Here is a 21,417-nt window from a genome sequence, read left to right as displayed (position 1 = left end):
TCAATGAAGAGCATCCTGACGTGTACACCCTCTCTGTCCAGATCTTCCAGGGTTGAGTGAAGGGCCAATGAAATGGCACCTGCTGCTGACCTGTGGTGACGGTAGGCTAACTGGAGCAGATCCAAGCTGCTCCTCAGGCAGGAGTTGATATGTTTAATCACCAGTGGTCCACGTCCACTTTTCAACCTCACTGAAAATTGTTCTTGCACCACAAGTAGGTTGTGACCTAGCAGAGTTCATTTCACAGCACATCCTCAGGAATACCAGCCACACACTGCAGCAGCGTCGTGAAAGCACGCTGACATGTCCAGAAACACTACCCCAGTGACCTTGGCCCACCAGGAGTTGACTCAGATGTGCCTGAAGCAAATCCTCACACTCTTAAGCCTCTTCTCATGCTAAATCAGAAAATACTCGAAACACTCTGAGAAAGGGTCTTCTATCCAAAATGGTAACTTTAATTTTTCTTTCTGGAGATGTTGATTCATGTTTCCAGCATTCTCTCTCCCTCTTTCAGATCTCCTGCATCTGCACTCTTCCCAGTTTTCAAGACTTGCCTCGCAATTTTTCAAATATTGTACAGCTTCACACATCAAGTCGTTACAATTACCACTGATTTTACTAACTGAGATACAGCATGGAATTGGCCCTTTCTGCCCTTTGAGCCATGCTGCCCAGCAATCCCCTGATTTAATCCTAGCCTAATCAAAGGACAATTTACAATGAGTAAATAATCTACCAATTGGTATGTCGTTGGATTGTGGAAGGAAACCCACAAGTTCACAGGGTGAACATACAAACTCCTTTGAGGCAGCAGTAGGAATTGAACCCGGGTTGCTTGTACTGTAATGCATTGTGCTGACCACTATGCTACCCTCTCTTGATGTCAAAATCAAAGATGTTTTGCTACATCTGCAACTACTGCGTCCAGACTGAGTAAGAATGTGGACCAACAGCATCAATGGAGAACAATGTGCCCCCAGTTTACCGTGGCTGCATTCTGACCACATTCCTGTACAGCAGCGAGGCCTGGAAATAACATGTATTCAGGGCACTGGCTTGCAGTCTGGTGTTCTTCTCAAATTGATGTTGACTCTTTTGCTCCACAGCTTCAGAAATACCGATCACGTGGCAAATTAATGGTGCTTGTTGAGCCTAGAAACCTGGAGCTGCCAACAATCTTCCATACCACATTAACAATGCCATTAACTGGTAACTGCCATTAACAATTAACTGGTACAGGCTGACCCTGAGCCATGACATTTGCTGTCCTCATATCAATGGGCAACTCTAGGAGAGTAGATAAAGTACTATTGACGTGCGGTTAGGGAATGAAAAAAACTACCACGGCATTATTGGCACAGAGATGATGAGGACCTGGCTCTCATGCAAGGAAGGCTGAAAGGCTTTCCATTGGTTCCAGTGTGTAAATGGACATTCGAAGGCAAGATAGAGCTGACCAGAGCAGGTCAGGGGCTATCAGTGCCAGAATTCAATCCTCTTTTACCACATTAACGTGAATCTCAGCTTTTTGATATTGTCCTGTCATAGCTGGATGCGGTATCTGAAGGAGTTATGAAAAGAAAAGACCACGCTGAGCAGCTTTCAGAGTATTTCCAGACTGCTGAGGGCAACAAAAGTAACGTATATAAAACCGTTTTCTTTGTTCGTACCACTGTCCATGCAATAGATGAGCTGAAAAGATCACAATTGATTCTGAATCTTCTGATCCAAAAACCACCCTGGCTTCGTCAAGCACCTCTACACCATCCACAAGTGGGACTTTCTGGTGGCCAAATATTTGAATTCCCATCCCCATTCTGACATGGGAATCCACGGCCTCCTCTTGTGGCAAGATGAGGCCATCATCAGGGTGGAGGAGCAACATCTTATATTCCATCTAGGTAGCCTCCAACCTGATGGCATGAATATTGATTTCTCCTTCCAGTGAACAAATCCCTCTGTTCCCCACTCTGACTTTTCACTTCTTCTCACTTCTCCTGGGTCATTTCCTCCTTCCCTTTCTCTTATGGTACATGCCCCTCTCATATCAGGTTCTTTCTCCTCCAGTCCTTGATTTTTTCCACTCACCTGGCTTCAACCCATCACCTTCCAGCTACCCTCTTTCCCCTCCCCCCACCTTTTGTATTCTGGCACCTTCTCCCGTCCTCCTCAGTCCTTAAGAAGGAAGGGTCTCAGCCTGAAACGTCAACTTTGTACTCTTCTCCATAGATGCTTCCTGACCTTCTGAGTTTTTCCAGTGTTTTGTTTGTATTACACAGGAATAAATATGTTTAGTTAAAGACTGCACCTGGCCAAGTCAACATTAACAAATAATTTTTCTGTGCTACTCAGCTGAGCTGTAAAATCCGCCGTTACTTTTGCTCCTGTACAAGATCATGCTCTTTCCATTTTACATATCCCCGGGACACAGTTACCCACCCTCTCCACCCCCCCCCCCCCCCCCACCAACAGCAAGAGTTCAGGTCTTAAGCTAAAGTAACACATAAAAAACACTGGAGGAACTCAACAGGTCAGGTAGCACCTATAGTAAGGAATAAAGAGTTGACATTTTGGGTGTGTTACCCTTCAAAGGTCTACAGCAAGGACGATCCGGGTGCCTGTAAGGAGTTTGTACGTTCTCCTCATGACTGTGCGGGTTTCCTCCAAGTGCTCCTGTTTCCTCCCACAGTCCAAAGATGTACCAGTTGGTAAGTTAATTGACCATTACAAATTGTCCTATGATTCAGCTTGGATTGAATAGGGAGCTGCAGGGCAGCGAGGCTCGAAGGGCCTGTTCTGCGCTGTACCTCAATAAAGAAATACTGTAGCTCGCACCATCTTGCATCATTCCTCCTACCACCTTACTCTCTTTGCTGAGTTCCATACACTCTTTTGCCAAAACCCTACCAAATTTCTGTTGAAATCTCTTATTACCCACCAACAATTCCAAAATTGCACTTTGTCTGCAAGTCGGCAAAGTTCAAAGTAAAATTAATTACCAGAGTACATACACGTCACCACATACAACCCTGAGGTTTGGCTTTTGTTCCCTGCAGACATACTCAACAAATCTATCGAACAGTATTGTTGAAATTTGTGGTCCATCCCCTCCTGCCATCCTAATTCCAAATCAAACTATGTGCATCAAAATGACTGAAATATAGCTCATTTTAACAATTAATTGTTAAAAGCTTAACAATTGTAATAACAATGCCATTTCATGGAATGCAGGCACCTCATGTTACTTACAAGGCAGGCATTCAATGCACAGCAAGATGACAAAATGGCAAATGATCACCAACTGCTTTGGTGACTAAGGGGGAGCGTTCCCAAAAACACTAGGAGAATTTCTATGCTGACGGTGCATGTCGACACTGCCACAAATTCTTACCTTACCCAAGGACATGCGTGGTTCCTGGGAATACAGGCAGTATCGGTGTCACTAACAGCCTGAGTGTGGTGTGGCCAGCTTGCATTTTTGTACTTTAATTCTCCTGCACTGATGACCAGTTCCTCTTCGACTGTTTGAGCACCTTTTGCTTCTCCCCCCCTCACTTCTCATAGTATTTTTTTTAGTACAGTCAACCTGGAGTCTTCACTGGACTTCTCCAGTTTAAAAACTTAGAGATAGTTACCACTTTTGCAGAATCCGTTTGATTTGCAGATAACAGGGCAAAACAGACCTCTCTGCCTGTCGGACATCGATTACTTTCAAACCCTGGGCTCTTTTGGCAGTTCAGGAGACAGCGAGAAGCTTTGATTCACTAATTCTTCACAATTGCTTATTTTAAAGTTGAATAAACGAAGATACAGGGCAATTGAAACTAAGTGAGGAGCTGAGAAGCAAAGCAGAGGTGACAGATTCTATAGATTCAATGAAAAGATGGCATCTTTGAAAATCTATCACGTTTATACTGGAATTAACAGAAATTCTTTAGTTAACAGACTCATCAACAGCTACAAATTATGTGAGTAATGTGTTGACACTTAGCCAGTTAAAAACTGAAAAGGAAAATATAACTGCTACACTGCCTTCTAGAAGTGAAGACAAACCACCACATACCGTAAAAATATGGTTAAAAATACTAATTATGTTCATAAGAAACTATGATTCAAACTATGATTTAGTCTTACATTATTTCAACTAATATCTTATAAAAAGTACAATGAAAACCAAATGATTCCATCAGGCCCAATGAACCACACCACCCAGCAACCCACCTATTTAACCCTAGAACAGTGATTCCCGGCAGGGGCTGTTACGTGTCCAAAGGTAGAGTTAACGGAAATAGAAGTTGTCGGGGGGGGTAACTTGAGGCACAAGACCTGACCAACCATGTCAACTTGCTGCTGTCGTCAACATCAGATAGACATTCCCAGTTTGTGTTATCTTTTTATTTTAACCCCGTTAATGATGGATAATTACATACTGTTATGAGTGATGGACAGACCTGATGGACAACGGGGTGCAGAGTTAACCATTCCCCCCCCCCCCCCCCGAGAACTACGAACTATTGCTGTTGTTATGCTGCTCATGAGAGAGAAAGAGAGAAATAAAGCCCAGGCAAGAATATTTGCTACAGATAAGAGGGGGAGAGAGACTGTTGATTTACTGTATTATGACTCTTCCTGGATTATTTACCTTCCACTACAAGGACTTTACTTTGCTCATTAACATTCCTCAGGAGACAGCAGGAGTGGCCTGATTTGATGGACACAGTCATTCAGAGTTGATGGATAGCTGAGACCCCGTGAGTGGGGATAAAAGACAGGTCTGGAGTGGACACTGACTGAGTGTTGGGAACCCACATAAAGGTGGGGACTTTGGAGACCAAACCAGGAGATCGGTCAGTAAAGCTCACAGTGTTACAGCAGGGCCGGTGGGGACTTGTGTGTGTGTCCACTCATGGCAGAGTGACGAGTCCACCACAGAAGAACGGTTTAGCTGAAGACCAGAGGGGTCATAACTGAATGGCCACAACGATACGACGGATTAAGAAAGTCACAAAAGGTTTGCCTGCCGCAGCTGTTGCTGTTACATCTCGCTCGCTCTCTCTCTCTCCCCAACGATTTCAACACAACAACCATAACCACCTCAGCATTTATGAACTGAACAATATACTTTCCTATGACAATTCATTTACCCCTAGACATCAATAGATCTTGTTTATTATTATTATTATTATTCCTACACTTTTAGGTTTATTACTGCTAACTTGTTTTATATGTATGTTTGCATTTTTGATATTGTATTGTGTAGTTTACTAATAAACACCTTTAGTTTGGTACCACCAGACTCCAACGGATTCTTCTTTCTCTGCTGGTCAGACACCCAGTTACGGGGTACGTAACAGTACGGTATGATCTCTATGAGCCTGAAGGTAGTAAGCCTTGAATTCTAATCCTGCTAAGAAACAGACTACGGAAAGTGCATCAATACAATGATACGTACCTGGAATATGGTTTTATACTGTTCCTGTCAGATCAGCAATGTCCTATGTGTTTTATTTATAATACTGTCTAATGAAGCCATGAAACCATCAAGATTGCAGAAACACATCTGCATAAGACACCTTGGAAGGGCTTCTTATGGTAATACTCAGTTCCAGAACATGAAAGAAGCATTTGAAAAGTGTTGCACACTCAAATCATTTGCTAAGAAATCCAAAAAATGACCTTGATAATTTCATTGCTTCTTGTAACATTTCCAAAATGATAGCAAAGTGTGGAAAATCTCATGCAACTGGTGAAAGATTATAACACCTGCTGCATCAAGAGCGCTCACCACTGTACTCAAAATGGATTTTAAAATTAATTCCTCTGAGTAACAACTCTGTAGTTCATCGTATTAACAAAATGAATGAAGACACTATCAACTATGCCCAGAGCTACAAAAAACAGAATTTGAGATACAACAGGATGAGTCAACTGTGCAAGACATTGTGGCATTGCTAATAGCATATAGTGCCCATAAAAAGTATTCGCCCACCCTCCCCCCTTGGAAGTTCTCATGTTTTATTGTTTTACAACATTGAATTACAGTGGATTTAATTTGGCTTTTTTGACACTAGTCAACAGAAAAGACACTTTCATGTCAAAGCAAAAACAAATTTTTACAAATTGGTCCAAAGTTATCACAATTATTAATCACAAAATAATTGATTACATAATTACTCACCCCCTTCAAGTCAGTATTTAGTAGATGCAACTTTGGCAGCAATTACAGCCCTGAGTCTGTGTAGATAGGTCTCTATCAGCTTTGCACATCTGAACAGTGCAATTTTCACAATTCTGCTTTACAAAACTACTCAAGCTATGTCAGATTGCATAGGGATCGTGAGTGAACAGCTCTTTTCAAGTCCAGCCGCAAATTCTCAATTGCTTTGAGGTCTGCACTCTGACATCCACTCCAAAATGTTTGTTGTTTTTAAGCCATTCCTGTTTAGCTTTGGCTTTATGCTTGGGGACAAGTTCATGAAGAGATTCTCTTTTGTAAAAAGTTAAAAACAAGTATCAATGTAGAAGCAATCTATGATGAGCTCAAAATGTATATGAAGGATAAAAGTATTCAAATCGTGAACATGATTTCTCGTGCAACAGATGGAGCACCATATATGACATGTCACCATGCTGGTTTAGCGGCACTTATGAAAAAAATTCCAAATCTGTTTGCAATCCATTGTGCAATTCATCGTCCACTTCTGGCAGCCAAAAACCTCAGCCAGCAACTTTTTTCAAGCACTATTCTTGTAATATCTGATATCAACAAAATTAAAGCTCATCTATTAAATAGCAGAATATTTCACCAGTTATGCCAAGGTAACGATGAAGAGCTTAAACGCCTGTTTCTTCAAAAGGTTACTGCTTAAAACGTTTCTTTGATCTTTTTGATACTGTGGTTGAATTTTTGCTCAAAGTCGACAAGAGCTTGGGAAACAAGATTGAACTATGTGGAGATGTGGCATACCAGCTGATCTGCATGATAATTTAAACATTCTAAATATGAAACTGCAGGGTGAGAACTTCAATTTAATCCAAGCAAAAAGTGCAGTGTCCACTTTTATTGGAAAATTGGAAATATATAAGCAAATCATTGGGAGAAGAATGTTCTCAGTTTCCCTGCAGGGAAAGTATGACACTCTTTTTCACAGACGATGATTTGCATGAGTACTGCTTACACCTGCAGTCACTGAAGAAGGATTTTTAGAACTGATTCGAGGTTTGAACTATCTGGAAATTCTGGACTGGGTAATTAACCAATTTCTTTGCAAGGTGGAAGAACAGGAAGAGAGTTTGCAAGATGAAATGATCAAAATTCAGAATGATAAAGAAGCAAAAATGCTTTGCAAAAATGCCGGCTTTTGTGGTACGTGGCTACACTATCATATGAGGTTTCCTGGTCTTTGGAGAAGAGCCAAGTTGCTCTTCATTGCATTTCCATCCTCCTGCCTTGTTGAAAGAGGCTTCAGTGTAGTGAACCACATACTCATAAAAACAGAAACTGCTTGTTATGTGTGGGGACGTAAAGCTTTTGCTGTCACTACTTAAACCAGATATTACAACTCTTGCTAAAAACTGTCAAGGTCAAGAATCACATTGATATTGAAGCTGCTGTTCAGTGCACAGGTAGTGTAAGCTAGATTTAAAGACAAATAAAAATTTAAAGCAGAAATTTTTTTCTTATGTTAGCACATGGTAGACATGCTTTTACACTATGGGGTGCTGAAAAGTATATTGTGCCTAAGTAGGGAAGGGGTGTGGGCTAAAAAGTGCTGGGAAGCACTGGCCTAGATTTATCACAGGACAATTTACAATTACCAATTAACCTACTAATAGGCACTTCTTTGGACAATGAGGAGGAGTAGTGGGAGGAGGAAAAGAAAGAGAACAGCAGAATGAACCGTCACTGTACCTGTTGGGATCAAATGGATATGTCACAAATTTTGGGTCAAAGGGAATATCCGGCAAAGAATTGCAGTATTTCACCCGACACACAACTCCAGACCTGCAAAGGAACAGAAATAGTAATGTTCAGTCATGGGAATAACAAAGCCAATGTTATAGTCCCCACTTGGCTCAGAAGTTCTTATGCTCAACATTTCTCAGAGCCAGTAACCCATCCTCCTCAGTCAGAACCTCTTGAATGTTTGTCTTTTCCACTTTTGGCTTTGGTCTATCAGACCCAACACAAAGCTCCGGCCTCAGGATCTGTATCTTCCTACCAATGACTTGTACCTCAAGCATTCCACCTGGGAGTCACAAAACTAGGTTCCCCAATGGTGGCTGTTCAGCCAGACCTTGCTCTATCAACTTAGATCCACATCCTCAATCCAATAAAACACAATTCATTCATCAACCAGGCCTAAATTAAAAACATACACACATTACTACAGTATGGGTACAAAAATTAATGGAGTTTATGAAACTGAACTACAAACTAATGGTTGGATTAACATTCTAGAGAATGGGATTAAGAATCAGAGGTCAATAGCATAAAGGGAAGAATTAAATGCAGAAAGACTCTTCTGTGCATCCTATGCACAATGTAGTTGTAGTGCGCTGTTTAGAAAAATGGAGACAGGTTCCATTGCAGTCTTCAGTAATGATGGAACAAGGCCATGGAGAAAGTTCTGAACTCAGTCAGCTCTATCATGAGCACTAGCCTCCCCAGCATCTTGGACTTTAAGGAGCGGTGCCTCAAAAAGGTGGCATCCATCATTAAGGACCCCCCCCTCATCATCCCATCATCCAGGACATGCCCTCTTCTCATTGGTATCATCAGGGAGGAGGTTCAGGACCCTGTAGGCAAGTTCTCTTGACTTCTTCACTGAATTTATCTTCTTTCAGTCAGTCAATCAAACCCTCTCATAATCATAAAATCTTCCAGATCACCTTTTAGCTTTCTTCTTTATAGAAGAATGAGCAGAAAAAAAAGAGCAGGGCCTTTCGGATCTTTTCAGCATGCCTGAGATATCATCAGCAGTCACTTGTTTGTTGTGAGCATGAGATTTTCCAAGGTGGAAATGACTAACACGAGGGGCATAATTGTAAGACAACTGGAAAAAAGAATAGTGCAGGATGTTAGAGGTAAGTTTGTTTTGTTTTTATAGACAGAGTGGTGGATCCATGGAATGCACTGCCAGGGGTGATGGTAAAGGTTGACACATTGGGGACATTTAAGAGACTCTTGGGAGGGGTGTATGAGGTATCCAGGGAGGGGTAGCACCTCTGGTGAAGAGGCAGTTCACTCATCTTTGGTCCCCACCGGACAATAAGCTCCGACCTGTAGCTCCAAGTAGCTGTTTTCATGCATCAGCAGCTACACTCCAGTACACTGCTTCGACAGGCGGGCTAGACCAGGTGAGGGTGGCCGGCGAGCCTCATACGCCAGTGAGGTAGGGACATGCCTGTATTAACATGCAAAATCAGCTCCAGCAGACTGGGCAGATGAGATCTACAGGGAGATCCAAAGGACAGGAAGGTGGCATTGCAACGCTCTGTGGAGAACGAAAGGCATGATGAGGCATAGATGTTCAGCTTCTGCAATCAAGAAAGACCCCAGTTTGTAACGCCTGTTTGTACCACTGGACCCAGACTTCTGAGTTGAAGAGAGTGATATTACCCCAGTGCAACAGCTTTTCCACTTTAAAACTCTCCTGCACAGATTTCCTGTTATCGCTAGACACAACAGACAACCACAAGTCTCTTAGTTCTATCGATGGTCCCCCTTCCACTTTTTAGTTACATGTTAACACACCAGAGACTACAGATGCTGGAATCTGTTGTAACAAGGAATCTGCTGGAAGAACACAACAGATCAGGCAGCATCTGTGGGGAAGAAAGCGACTGTCAATGTTTTGGGTCGAAATTGCGTGAATATCGATGCTGGCACATGGAAAATTTCTTTCCTCACGCAGCTGCTGCTCGAACCGCCGAGTTCCTCCAACAGATTGTTAGTTGTAGATTAATCCCTCCCATGGTGCCATGGTGGCTTAGAATGAGTCTTGTCCACCCTTGGGATTCACCAACAAGTCCTATGTTATATGGGACGGAAGAGTAAGCTGTTTATTTTTTTTATATACAGAGAGAGGTGGCTGCTTGGAAAATGTTACTGGGGTGGTGGTAGAAGAGGATTTAAAAAACTCAGAGGGGCACATGGATGATAGAAAAACAGATGGTGATGTGGGAGGTAAGGGTTAGACTGATTGTCGAGTGCATTAAAAGGTCAGGATAACATTGTGGGTGGAATGTTCCGCATTTAACTTTGTTCAATCTTCCAACAACAACAAAAAAACAAAAATGTAATATAAATGCGAGATGCTGGAAATCCACAGCACAGGTCGAACAGCATCTCTGGAAAAGAGTAAACAGTCAACGTTTCAGGCTGAGACCCTTCATCAGGACTGACGAAGGAGTGAAAGTGTATGGCACTCAGAATGCAACCTCTACTTGGTCAGTGATACTATTACAGCCTGCACTACAGCACTTACCTCTCAGGTGCTGCCCTGTGAGCATTGGACCTGAAACAGAGCAATAAGAAGAAATGAGACTTAGATGGCAAGCACATACACGTCTTCCTCGTTCAACCTCACTATGCAAATCGGAGTGAAAGATAAATGATAAATTCCAACAACACACACAAAATGCTGGTGGAACACAGCAGGCCAGGCAGCATCTATAGGGAGAAGCACTGTCGACGTTTCAGGCCGAGACCCTTCATCAGGACTAACTGAAAGGAAAGAAGTAAGAGATTTGAAAGTAGTGGGGGGAGGGGGAAATGCGAAATGATAGGAGAAGACCGGAGGGGGTGGGATGAAGCTAAGACCTGGAAAGGTGATTGGCGAAAGTGAAACAGAGCTGGAGAAGGGAAAGGATCATGGGACAGGAGGCCTCAGGAAAAAGAAGGGGGGGGGGAAGCACCAGAGGGATATGGAGAACAGGCATACAACTAAATACATCTGGGATGGGGTAAGAAGGGGAGGAGGGGCATTAACGGAAGTTCTCTAACTTGACTTCTCTGTTCATGCCATCAGGTTGGAGGCTACCCAGCCGGTATATAAGGTGTTCCTCGAATCTGAGTTTGGATTCATTTTGACTATAGAGGAGGCCATGGATAGACATATCCAAGTAAATTCCAAGTTGAGAGCAATCTGACTGGCAGCAAAAGTATTCTGACTGGGGGAAGGTGGGGGGGGGGGGGGGGGGTTGCGGCTACTGCGCAGGATCTAAAGAAGCTTTAGAAAGTTCTGAACTCAGTCAGCTCCATCATGAGCACAAGTCTCCCCAGCATCTTGGACTTTTAAGGAGCGGTGCCTCAAAAAGGTGGCATCCATCATTAAGGGACCCCCCCCCCCCCCATCATCCCATCATCCAATCCAGGACATGCCTTCTTCTCATTGCTATCATCAGGGAGGAGGTTCAGGACCCTGCAGGCACACACTCAACTTATGAAAGTAAGGATGAAATTGCCCACAAACAAACCAAAGTGCATAAATTAAATATTGTAAAGTACCGAACAGATTAAGAAATGACACTTCGAATGCGATGAGGCAAGGGAGTTCGGTAGCCTAAAGGCCTTTGAGAAGAAACTGTTTCCCATCCTGACCATTCTTGATTTGCACCAGAGTGCCCTGCCTGATGGTAGAAAGTCAAAGAGGATGCTGGATGGATGGGTGGAATCCTTGTTAATACTAAGGGCCCTGCAAACTCAGCACTCTTGATAAATATCCCCAATGGATAGTAGGGAGACTTCTATGATCCTCTCAGCCATTCTCACAGTCCGGAGAGAAATTCTAGTAATATCATACCTGATTCTAAGCCATTCTGAAATGGGTAAGGCTGGCCAACAGGGCTCTGGTGAAGCTGTACAGGCCAATCCTCTGTACAGTGGATGCAATGGATTGCAGAAGTGTTGATGAACTCCAACCAGACCATTGATTTTGGACAATGGAGACAGGAGGTCATCGACAGCCTATGCTCCCCTGGGAGCTAAGGGCCGAAGTTAGTAAGTAAAGAGGAAGGTTTGGGGTGATGTCAGAGAAAGTTTTATTATTTTACACCAAAAGTGATGGGTGCCTGGAATGTACTGATGCAGGTGGTGGAAGAGGCTGTTATGGTTGGGACATTTAATAGATTCTTTCATAATTATGAATTATGATGGGTATAGATAGAGTGAATGCAAGCAGGCTTTTTCTACTGAATCTAGGGGAGAAAAAAAAACCAGAGGGCATGGGTTAAGGGTGAAGGGGGAAAAGTTTAAAAGGGGGGGGCTCCTTCACAGAGAGAGTGGTGGGAGTGTGGAATGAGCTGCCAGATGAAGTGGTGAATGCTTTTAACATTTAAGAAAAACTTGGACAGGTACATGGATGAGAAGCATATGGAGGGATATGGGCCGGGTGCAGGTCAGTGGGACTAGGCAGAAAAATAGTTTGGCACAGCCAAGAAGGGCCAAAAGGCCTGTTTCTGTGCTGTAACGTTCTATGGTTCTATATGCACACGGATTTAAGGGAAATAGATGGTTATGGCTGGGTAGGAGGGAAGGTATGATTGAGGTATGGAGTATATTTATATAGACTGGCATAGCATTGCTGGCTGAAGGACCTACATTGTGCTGTTCCATTGGAAAATTAGCAATCAATAATCAAATATCAGTTGCTATTTTTGGCAGCAAGGTCCAAAATTCTACCATTTCTTGCATACAGGATTGTTTACTGGACTACCTGACATTAATGAGGTCTTTATTCTTTGGAGTGTAGAGGGGGGATGATAGAGGTATTTAAAATTATGAGGGGGATAGATAGAGATGACATGGATAGGCTTTTTCCATTGAGAGTAGGGGAGATTCAAACAAGGACATGAGTTGAGAGTTAAGGGACAAAAGTTTAAGGGTAACACGAGGGAGAATTTCTTTACTCAGAGTGGTAGCTGTGTGGAACGAGCTTCCAGTAGAAGTGGTAGAGGCAGGTTCGGTATTGTCATTTAAAGTAAAATTGGATAGGTATATAGACAGGAAAGGAATGGAGGGTTATGGGCTGAGTGCGGGTCAGTGGGACTAGGTGAGAGTAAGCGTTCGGCACGGAGATGGCCTGTTTCCGTGCTGTAATTGTTATATGGTTATAATGCTACAGAGCACCTCGCCTTACATCCTTCCCTCATCCAAATATTTAAGTAAATCCAGTGCAGAATTATTCTTCACAACAGTGGAAGAGCAGGAGGAAAGGGGCAATTATCCTCCAAGACAAAGTGGCAAAGTGAGGATGGAATCCCAAAGAATTTTATTGGCCCTTTACATTTCAGTGCTAACTCCATCATGGATGGTTCCAAACACGGCTATGAAAGGAGGGTTGGGCGAGGGGCTAGCAAACTGCAACCCATAAAACCCAGAGCGACAGAAACGCCATCACAACCTCCAAAAACCCTCACCCCTGGCAGAGGAAGGACCTTTAAAGATGGGCTACACTGGAGGATAACTTGAAAGACTGGCCCAGGACAGAAAACACTGGAGAGCTGCTGTCAGCAGCCTGTTTAATGGGCTAAACTAATGAATAAGCATCTCCAGGCTGATCTAGTATAATATCCATAAATGGAAATGCAATTGAGAAGAAATGATGAATTAACTGGAGCGGTGATGCAAATACACGTAAAAGTAATTGACTATAAAAGGCATTGTGCCTGTGAAGGATGTGTTCCATGCTGTATCTCAATAAATTAAAAAAATCATTAAACATAAAAGAGGCTCAAGCTATGTTTGTTTAAAGATCCAGTTTAAAGATGAAGGATTAGACATGTACAGAACATTGAAACCTAGAGTGAAATGCATTATTTTCATCAAATCAAAACAGTGAGGATTTTGCAAGTGTCGTCAATGTAGCATACAGACCACGCACTAAGCTGTACCATAAGTCTTTTGGAACGTGGGAGAAAATTGAGACGCCTCAGCGAAAGCTAGGCAGTCACAGGGAGAACGTACAAACTCCTTACGGGCAGTGGTGGGAATTAAACCCGGATCAGGGATCTCTGGTGTTGTAATAGCATTACACCAACCATGATGCTAATATACTGCCTCATTGATTAAAGAGGACCCTCCCTCCCATCACCCAGGACATGCCCTCTCCTCATTGCTATCATCAAGGAGGAGGTACTGGAGCCGGAAGGCACATGATCAACGATTCAGAAACAGCTTCTTCCCTTTTGCCATGTTTTCTGAATGGACATTGAACCCATGAACACTACCTCACTACTTTTCTCTTCTTGCACTACTTATTTATATTACATATAAAGTCTTCAGGGGTTCAATGTCCAGTCAGAAGTGAAATAATTGTTTAAGGCATAAACCATGGTGAAGGTCCTAGGAATTTTGCAGCAATCTTCATTAGGGAAAAGGAAGTGACTACTGACAGGGATTTCTTTAGTGCGCAGTAGCTGTTACACACCGGCTGTCAGTCTGGTTTTATAAAGGAAGGCCTTGATTCACAGGCGAGGTTCCAGAGGCTGCCCAAAACATACGCACTCCCTCACAAGTATGGGCTTGTATCCAGCCAAAAGTTATTAATATAGATTTTTCTTTCCAGTGAAGAAAATTCCCCCCTCCCACTAGTCCGCACTCTGACCTTTAACCTCTCCTCACCTACCTATTACTTCCCTCTCCCACTGTCCACTCTCCTCTCCTATCAGGTTCTTTCTTTTCCAGCCCTTGACCTCTTCCACCTGGCTTCACGGATCACCTTCCAACCAATCACTTTTCTCTCACCCCACTGTTTAATTCAGACATTCCCCTGGCCCTTCCTGAAGAAGGGCCTTGATTCGAAACATAGACTGTCTACTCCTTTCCAGAGATGCTGCCTGATCTGCTGAGTTCCTCCAGCATTTTGCGTGTCTTTGCTTTGGATTTCCAGCATCTGCAGATTTTCAAATGTGGGTTTCCCTCATGGGTTTACCCCCTTCATGTCCACACTCCAGCTGCCAACTCCCAAACCTCATGGCATACCCAAAACCACACTGTTCTCTGGTTTTGTCCATGCACCTAATCATACTTTGTCAACACCCAACTCCAGGCAAGTACCTAACCAAACTTCCACCGAGAGCAAATATGCTCCAGAACCAAGGAGTCAGCATAGCTTTGGATACAGAAAGTCATGTTCCAAGAGGTTCTAAGTTTTATTTTAAGAGCTCCCCCAAAAGGTCAAGTGTGAGGTGATGCATTTTGGAAGGACAAACCAGAAGACTGAGTACAGGATTATTGGTAAGTTACTTAAGAGTGTGGATGAACAAAGGGACCTTGGGTTCAAATCCATACATCCCTCAAGATCACTGCACGGGTTGATAGGGTAGTTAAGAAGGGCTATGGGATGTTAGGCTTCATTAACAGGGGGATTGAGTTCAAGAGTAGAGAGGTCATGGCGCAACTCTACAAATCTCTGCTGACACCGCACTTAGAGTATTGTGTTCAATTCTGGTCACCTCATTATAGGAAGGATGTGGAAACTATGGAGGGGGTGCAGAGGAGATTTACCAGGATGTTGCCTGGTTTGGAGAACAAGTCAGATGAAGCAAGGTTAGCAGAGCTGGGACTTTTCTCATTGGAGCCTAGAAGAATGAGAGGGGACTTGACAGAGGTCCACAAGATTATGAGAGGCATAGATAGGGTGGATAGTCAGTACCTGTTTCCAAGGGCACCAATAGCAAACACCAGAGGGCATATGTACAAAATTAAAGGAGGGAAGTTTAAGGGAGACATCAGGAGTAAGTTTTCTTACACAGAGGGTTGTGAGTGCCTGGAATGACTTGCCAGGGATGGTGGTAAAGGCCGAAACATTAGGGGTATTTAAGAGCCTCTTGGACAGGCACATGGATAAAAGAAAAATGGAGGGTTATGGGGTAGTCCAGGTTTAGTACTTTTTTTAAGGAATATTTGGGTTGGCATAACATGGAGGGCTGAAGGGCCTGTACTGTGCTGTAGTGTTCTATGGTTCTATGGTCATTAGTGTAGGACTGTGATGATGTCTGTCTGGTTTTTAGCAAGGCCTTCAACAAGGTCCTGCATGGACATCTGGTCTCGAAGGTTAGGTCCCTTGGACTTCAGGAAGAGCCAGTAAGGAGGATTCAAAATTGGCTCAGAGATAGGAAGCAGAAGGTTGTGATGAAAAGTTATTTCTCAGAGAAAAAAAACAAAGTAAGTTTATTATCAGAGTACACATATGTCACCATGTACAACCCTGACATTCATTTTGTTGCAGGCATACTCAATAAATCATTAATAGAGTAATAATCATAATAGAATCAACCAAAGACCAATCAATTTGGCTGATCAACCAGAGTGCAGAAGACAACAATGTGCAAATGGAAAGAGAAAGAAATAATTTATTAAAAAAATAAGCGAATAAACAATAAATATCGAGAACATGAGATGAAGTGCCCTTGAAAGCGAGTCCAATGTTTGTGGGAACATTTAAATGATGGGGCAAGTGAAGTTATCCCCTTTGGTTCACAGCCCTGTTGGTTGAGGAGTAATAACAGTTCCTGGACATGATGGCGTGAGTCCTGAGGCTCCTGAACCTTCTGGTGGCCAGCAGTGTGCTGCATCGGTCACTATTGCCACCCTTTAATTTGTTATTTATTTAAATTAATTGGAGGCGAATGCACGCGGCTTGATAGGTAATTTTGCAGATGACTCAGAAATAGGAGGAGTTTCAGAGAATGAGAAAGATCATTGATTACAAGGGGATCTTATCTATTAGGCAACACACACAAAATGCTGGAGGAACTCAGCAAGTCAGGCAGCATCTAAGTGTGTTTTGCTTGGATTTCCAGCGTCTGCTGATTTTCTCGTCTGTACCATTTAGGCAAGTGGGCCAAGGAGTGACAAATGGATTATCAATTCAGAGTGAGGTGATACATTTTGGAAAGTCATATCAGTGTAGGTAGGACTTACACAATGAATGGTCCACAAGACCTCAAGGCATAGGAGCAGATCAGAACATTCAGTCCATCGAGTCATGGCTGATCTATTAGCTCTCTCAACCCCATTCTCCTGCCTCCTCCCCAAAACACTTGACACCCTCACTGATCAGGAACCTATCAATCAGCACTTTAAATGTACCCAATGACTCACAAATTTCTACAGATTGTGGACAATGTGGACTGTGGACAAAATTGTACTGTGGACAACCTAAAAACTGGCTGCATTTTCATCTGGTATGGAGTGAGGGGCTACTGCACAGGATATACGTAAGCTGTAGAGACTTGTAAAATTTGTCAAAACTAGTCAACTCCATCAGGGGCACTAGCCTGCATAGTATCCAGGGTATCATCAAGAAGCAATGTATCAAAAAGGCAGCGTCCATCATTAAGGACACCCCTCACCCACGACATGCCCAATTCTCATTGATACCACCAGGAAGGAGGTACAGAAGCCTGAAGGCACATACTCAAAAATTCAGGAACAGCTTCTTCCCCTCTGCCATCAGATTTCTGAATGGACATTGAACCCATGAACACGACCTCAGTATTTTCTTTAAAAAATTATATTTTTGCCCTACTTATTTAACTATTAAATATATTACATCCCTTTCCACACTATCAGAGATCTCTCCTTTTCTCCCTGCCTCTATCCCACACCAGTACTTCTCTTGCCTCAGTACATGCTCAATACTGCTAGGGCCACAATTCCTAATGCAGCTTCTTCCCCTCTGCCATACATTTCTAAATGAACATTGAACCCATGAACACTACCTCACTATTTTTTGCACACCTTATTTAATTATAATATACATATACACATACACACTTACTGTAATTCAGTTTTTTTCTATTATCATGTCTTTCATTGTACTGCTGCCGCAGAATTAACAAATTTCATGACATATACCGGTGATATTAAATCTGACTCTGATATGGCCTCCATAACCATCTGTAGCAACGAGTTCTATAACCTCTGTTGCATTCTCCTTCCCTCTAACTTTATCCTCACTTTTCCAGACTGTTGAACTGCCATAGGGAATCTGGGTGGGAAGGTGTTAACATCTCAGTCGATCCAGGTGGGACAGTGTGTGTGTGGGGGGGGGGCGGGGCATGTAACATCCCAGAAGATCCGGCTTGTAGGGGGGGGGGGGGTATGTCCGAGGGAATCCCGGTGGGAGGGATTGTAGCCCTCGGAATGTAGCACCCCAGTCTATCTGGGTGGGACGGAGGAGTTACGTCCCTCGGTATCCAGGTGGGAGGGGTGGGCAATCAAACATCCCAGTCGATCCGGGTAGGACACTGGGGTGGGGGGGGGGTATGTCCCAGGGGATCCGGGTGGGAGAGGGGCAATGTAACACCCAGAGGATCCTGGTGGGGGGGGGGGGTTAATCATGAGTTAGGGGGGACACCCATAGGATCAGAGTCTGCTAAGACTGAAATGGGGGGGTAATGAGTGGACAGCGCTTACTCAAGATAGTGACCTCCCCGACTCAACAAGTTTTAAAGCAAAGGCCAAGCCCTGGACCTACCTGTGGCCATCGTCCCGCTGCGCGCTCTGTATTGTGGGCGCCATGGCACCGCGCCGCGCGAAGGCTGACGGGAAGGCAGAGGAGACCCCGGACTACTAGTTCCAGAAAGCCCCGCGCGAAACCCAGACCGCCCTGGGCATGCGCTCGGTGACAACGACCGCGTGAATGCTGACTCCACCCCCAAGAGTCGACTCCGCCCTTCAAGCTCTGGCTCCTCCCAGCCCCGCCCCCCAACGCAGGCGCTGCTCCGCCTCCAGGCACTGGTCACGCCCCAATGTTGTTCCCGTCTCGAAACCTGACAGGTCAGGGGCAATTAATAACTTTCACTACTCTCTGTGCACCTGTCTAACTCCAACTGCCATCTACTCTTTGTCACCGTTCCTACAGCAAATACTGACAGTACTTGGCAGACCAGATGGCATCTGCGGAGATCGAAGTCAAAGTCAGGTTTATTGTCAGCGCGTGCAGAAGTACAATGAAATAGTTCCAGCAGCAATCCCAGGCATCATGAGAAAAAATAGAAATGAAACGCAAATTTTAAAAGAAGGAATCAAAATTAGAACAAAAAAAGAGACAACGTTCCTCATGACTTTGACTTCGATCTCCGCAGATGCCGTCAGGTCTGCCAAGTATTTTCAGTACTTTTAAAGAGCAAACACGAGGAAATCTGCAGATGCTGGAAATTCAAACAACACACACAAAATGCTGGTGGAACACAGCAGGAGAAGCACTGTCGACGTTTCGGGCCGAGACCCTTCTTCAAGACGAAACGTCGACTGTGCTTCTCCTTATAGATGCTGCCTGGCCTGCTGTGTTCCACCAGCATTTTTGTGTGTGTTGTTTTCAGTACTTGCTGTTTTCACTTCAAATTTCCAGCAACTGCACTGCCTTACAGATCCTACACAAAGTAGTGCATACAGCCCAGTCCTTCATGGTTAAATCACTCCCCACCATTGAGCATAGCCGCATGGAACGCTGTCGCAGGAAAGCAGCATTCCTCATCAAAGATCCTCACCATCCAGGACATGCTCGCTTCTCACTGCTGCCATCAGGACAAAGGTATAGGAGCCTCAGGACTCACACCATGGGGTTCAGGAACAGTAACTGTCCCTCAACCATCAGGCTCTTGAACCAAAGGGGAAAACTTCACTCAGCTTCACTTGCACTATCACTAAACAGTTCCCACAAACAATAGACTCAATTTCAAGGACTCTTCATCTCCTGTTCTTGAAATTTATTACTTATTTATTATTAATAATATTAGTTCTATCTTTTTTTTGTATTTTCACAGTTTGTGGCCTTCTGCACTTGGGATGAATACCCAAGTTGGGCGGTCTTTCATTGGTTTTCTCCACCTCTGATGAGAACTGGTTCATGGACCTCTCCTAATTTCCTTCTCCTGGGACTGTATAACAGTGTCACAATACTACCTCAATGCTACCATGCCTCGCTGGTTTTGTTGGCGTTGAGTGAAAGGTGGTTGTTATGGCACCACTCAACGAGATTTTCAATCTCCAACATGCTGATTTGTCACTCCAGCAACAAACAGTGGTGTCATGAGCAAACTTAGATCACCTGGACAATGCAAACACCTATGTGTGGATGCTGTTCATCGACTAACGCTCAGCATTTAATACCATCAATCCCACGATCCTGACTGAGAAGTTGCAGAACCTGGGCCTCTGTTCCTCCCTCTGCAATTGGATCCTCGTCTTCCTAATCGGAAGACCACAGTATGTGCGAATTTGTAATAACTTATCTTCCTCACTGACAATCAACACCTCAGGGGTGTGTACTTAGCCCACTGCTCTACTCTCTATATACACATGACTGTGTGGCTAGGCAGAGCTCAAATACCATCTATAAATTTGCTGACGATACAACCATTGTTGGCAGAATCTCAGGTGGTGACGAGAGGGCGTACAGGAGTGAGATATGCCAACTAGTGGAGTGGTGCCGCAGCAACAACCTGGCACTCAATGTCAGTAAGATGAAAGAGCTGATTGTGGACTTCAGGAAGGGTAAGACGAAGGAACACATACCAATCCTCACAGAGGGATCAGAAGTGGAGAGAGTGAGCAGCTTCAAGTTCCTGGGTGTCAAGATCTCTGAGGATCTAACCTGGTCTCAACATATCAATGAAAGCAAGACAGCAGCCATACTTTACTAGGATTTGAAGAGATTTTTAGCATGTCAACACATACACTCATAAACTACTAGAGTTGCCCTGTGGAGAGCATTCTGATGGGCTGAATCACTGTCTGGTATGGAGGAGCTACTGCACGGGACAAAAGAAGCTCCATCTTGAGCACTAGCCTACAAAGTACCCAGGATATAATGTTGGGTTGGAGGTGACCGTGACGGAATATAATGTGTTGCTCCTCCAACCTGCCACATCACAACAGGCCAAGGATTGACATGGGAATGGGAATGGGAACTGGAATTAAAATGGGTGGCCACTGGGAGGTCCCGCTTGTTCAGTCTACGTCGGTTCTCACCGATATAGGGAGGCCACACTGGAGTACCGTACACGGTATATGACCCCAACAGACTCATCAGGCGAAGTGTCGCCTCACCGAGCAGCACGGTTTGGGACCCTTAACGGCAGTCAGGGGGGAGGTGTAGCACTTGTTCCACTTGCAAGGATAGGTGCCGGGAGGGAGATCGGTGGGGAGGGACGAATGGACAAGAGAGTCGCATAGGGCGCCATCCCTGCAGAAAGCAGAAAGTGCGGGGGCAGGGAAAGATGTGCTTGGTGGTGGGATCCCGTTGGAGATGGTGGAGGTTTCGGAGAATTATGTGCTGGACACGGAGGCTGGTGGGGTGGTAGGTGAGGACATGAGGAATCCTAGTCCTGGAAGGGTGGCAAGAGGATGGGGTAAAAGCAGACGTGCCTGAAAAGGAAGAGATACGGTTGATGGTGGAG

At 44.1% G+C, this 21,417-nt stretch overlaps 1 protein-coding gene across 1 annotated transcript in view; it reads right to left on the bottom strand.

Moving 5' to 3' along the window:
• Positions 1–18,575, bottom strand: part of paf1 (PAF1 homolog, Paf1/RNA polymerase II complex component) — a 42,812-nt gene extending 24,237 nt beyond the window's left edge. The window contains exons 1-3 of the mRNA XM_059950916.1: positions 18,492–18,575; positions 10,494–10,523; positions 7,916–8,008 (exon numbers count right to left, since the gene is read on the bottom strand). Coding sequence (XP_059806899.1) covers positions 7,916–8,008; positions 10,494–10,523; positions 18,492–18,535 — 167 coding nt within the window. The 5' untranslated portion in view covers positions 18,536–18,575. The remainder of the gene's footprint in view (positions 1–7,915; positions 8,009–10,493; positions 10,524–18,491) is intronic.
• Between the last annotated feature and the right edge of the window lie 2,842 nt (positions 18,576–21,417).

The sequence above is a fragment of the Hypanus sabinus genome, chromosome 26, assembly GCF_030144855.1.
Source record: "Hypanus sabinus isolate sHypSab1 chromosome 26, sHypSab1.hap1, whole genome shotgun sequence".
In the NCBI taxonomy this organism is placed as follows: Eukaryota; Metazoa; Chordata; class Chondrichthyes; order Myliobatiformes; family Dasyatidae; genus Hypanus; species Hypanus sabinus.
This window is presented reverse-complemented; position numbering and strand designations above follow the sequence as displayed.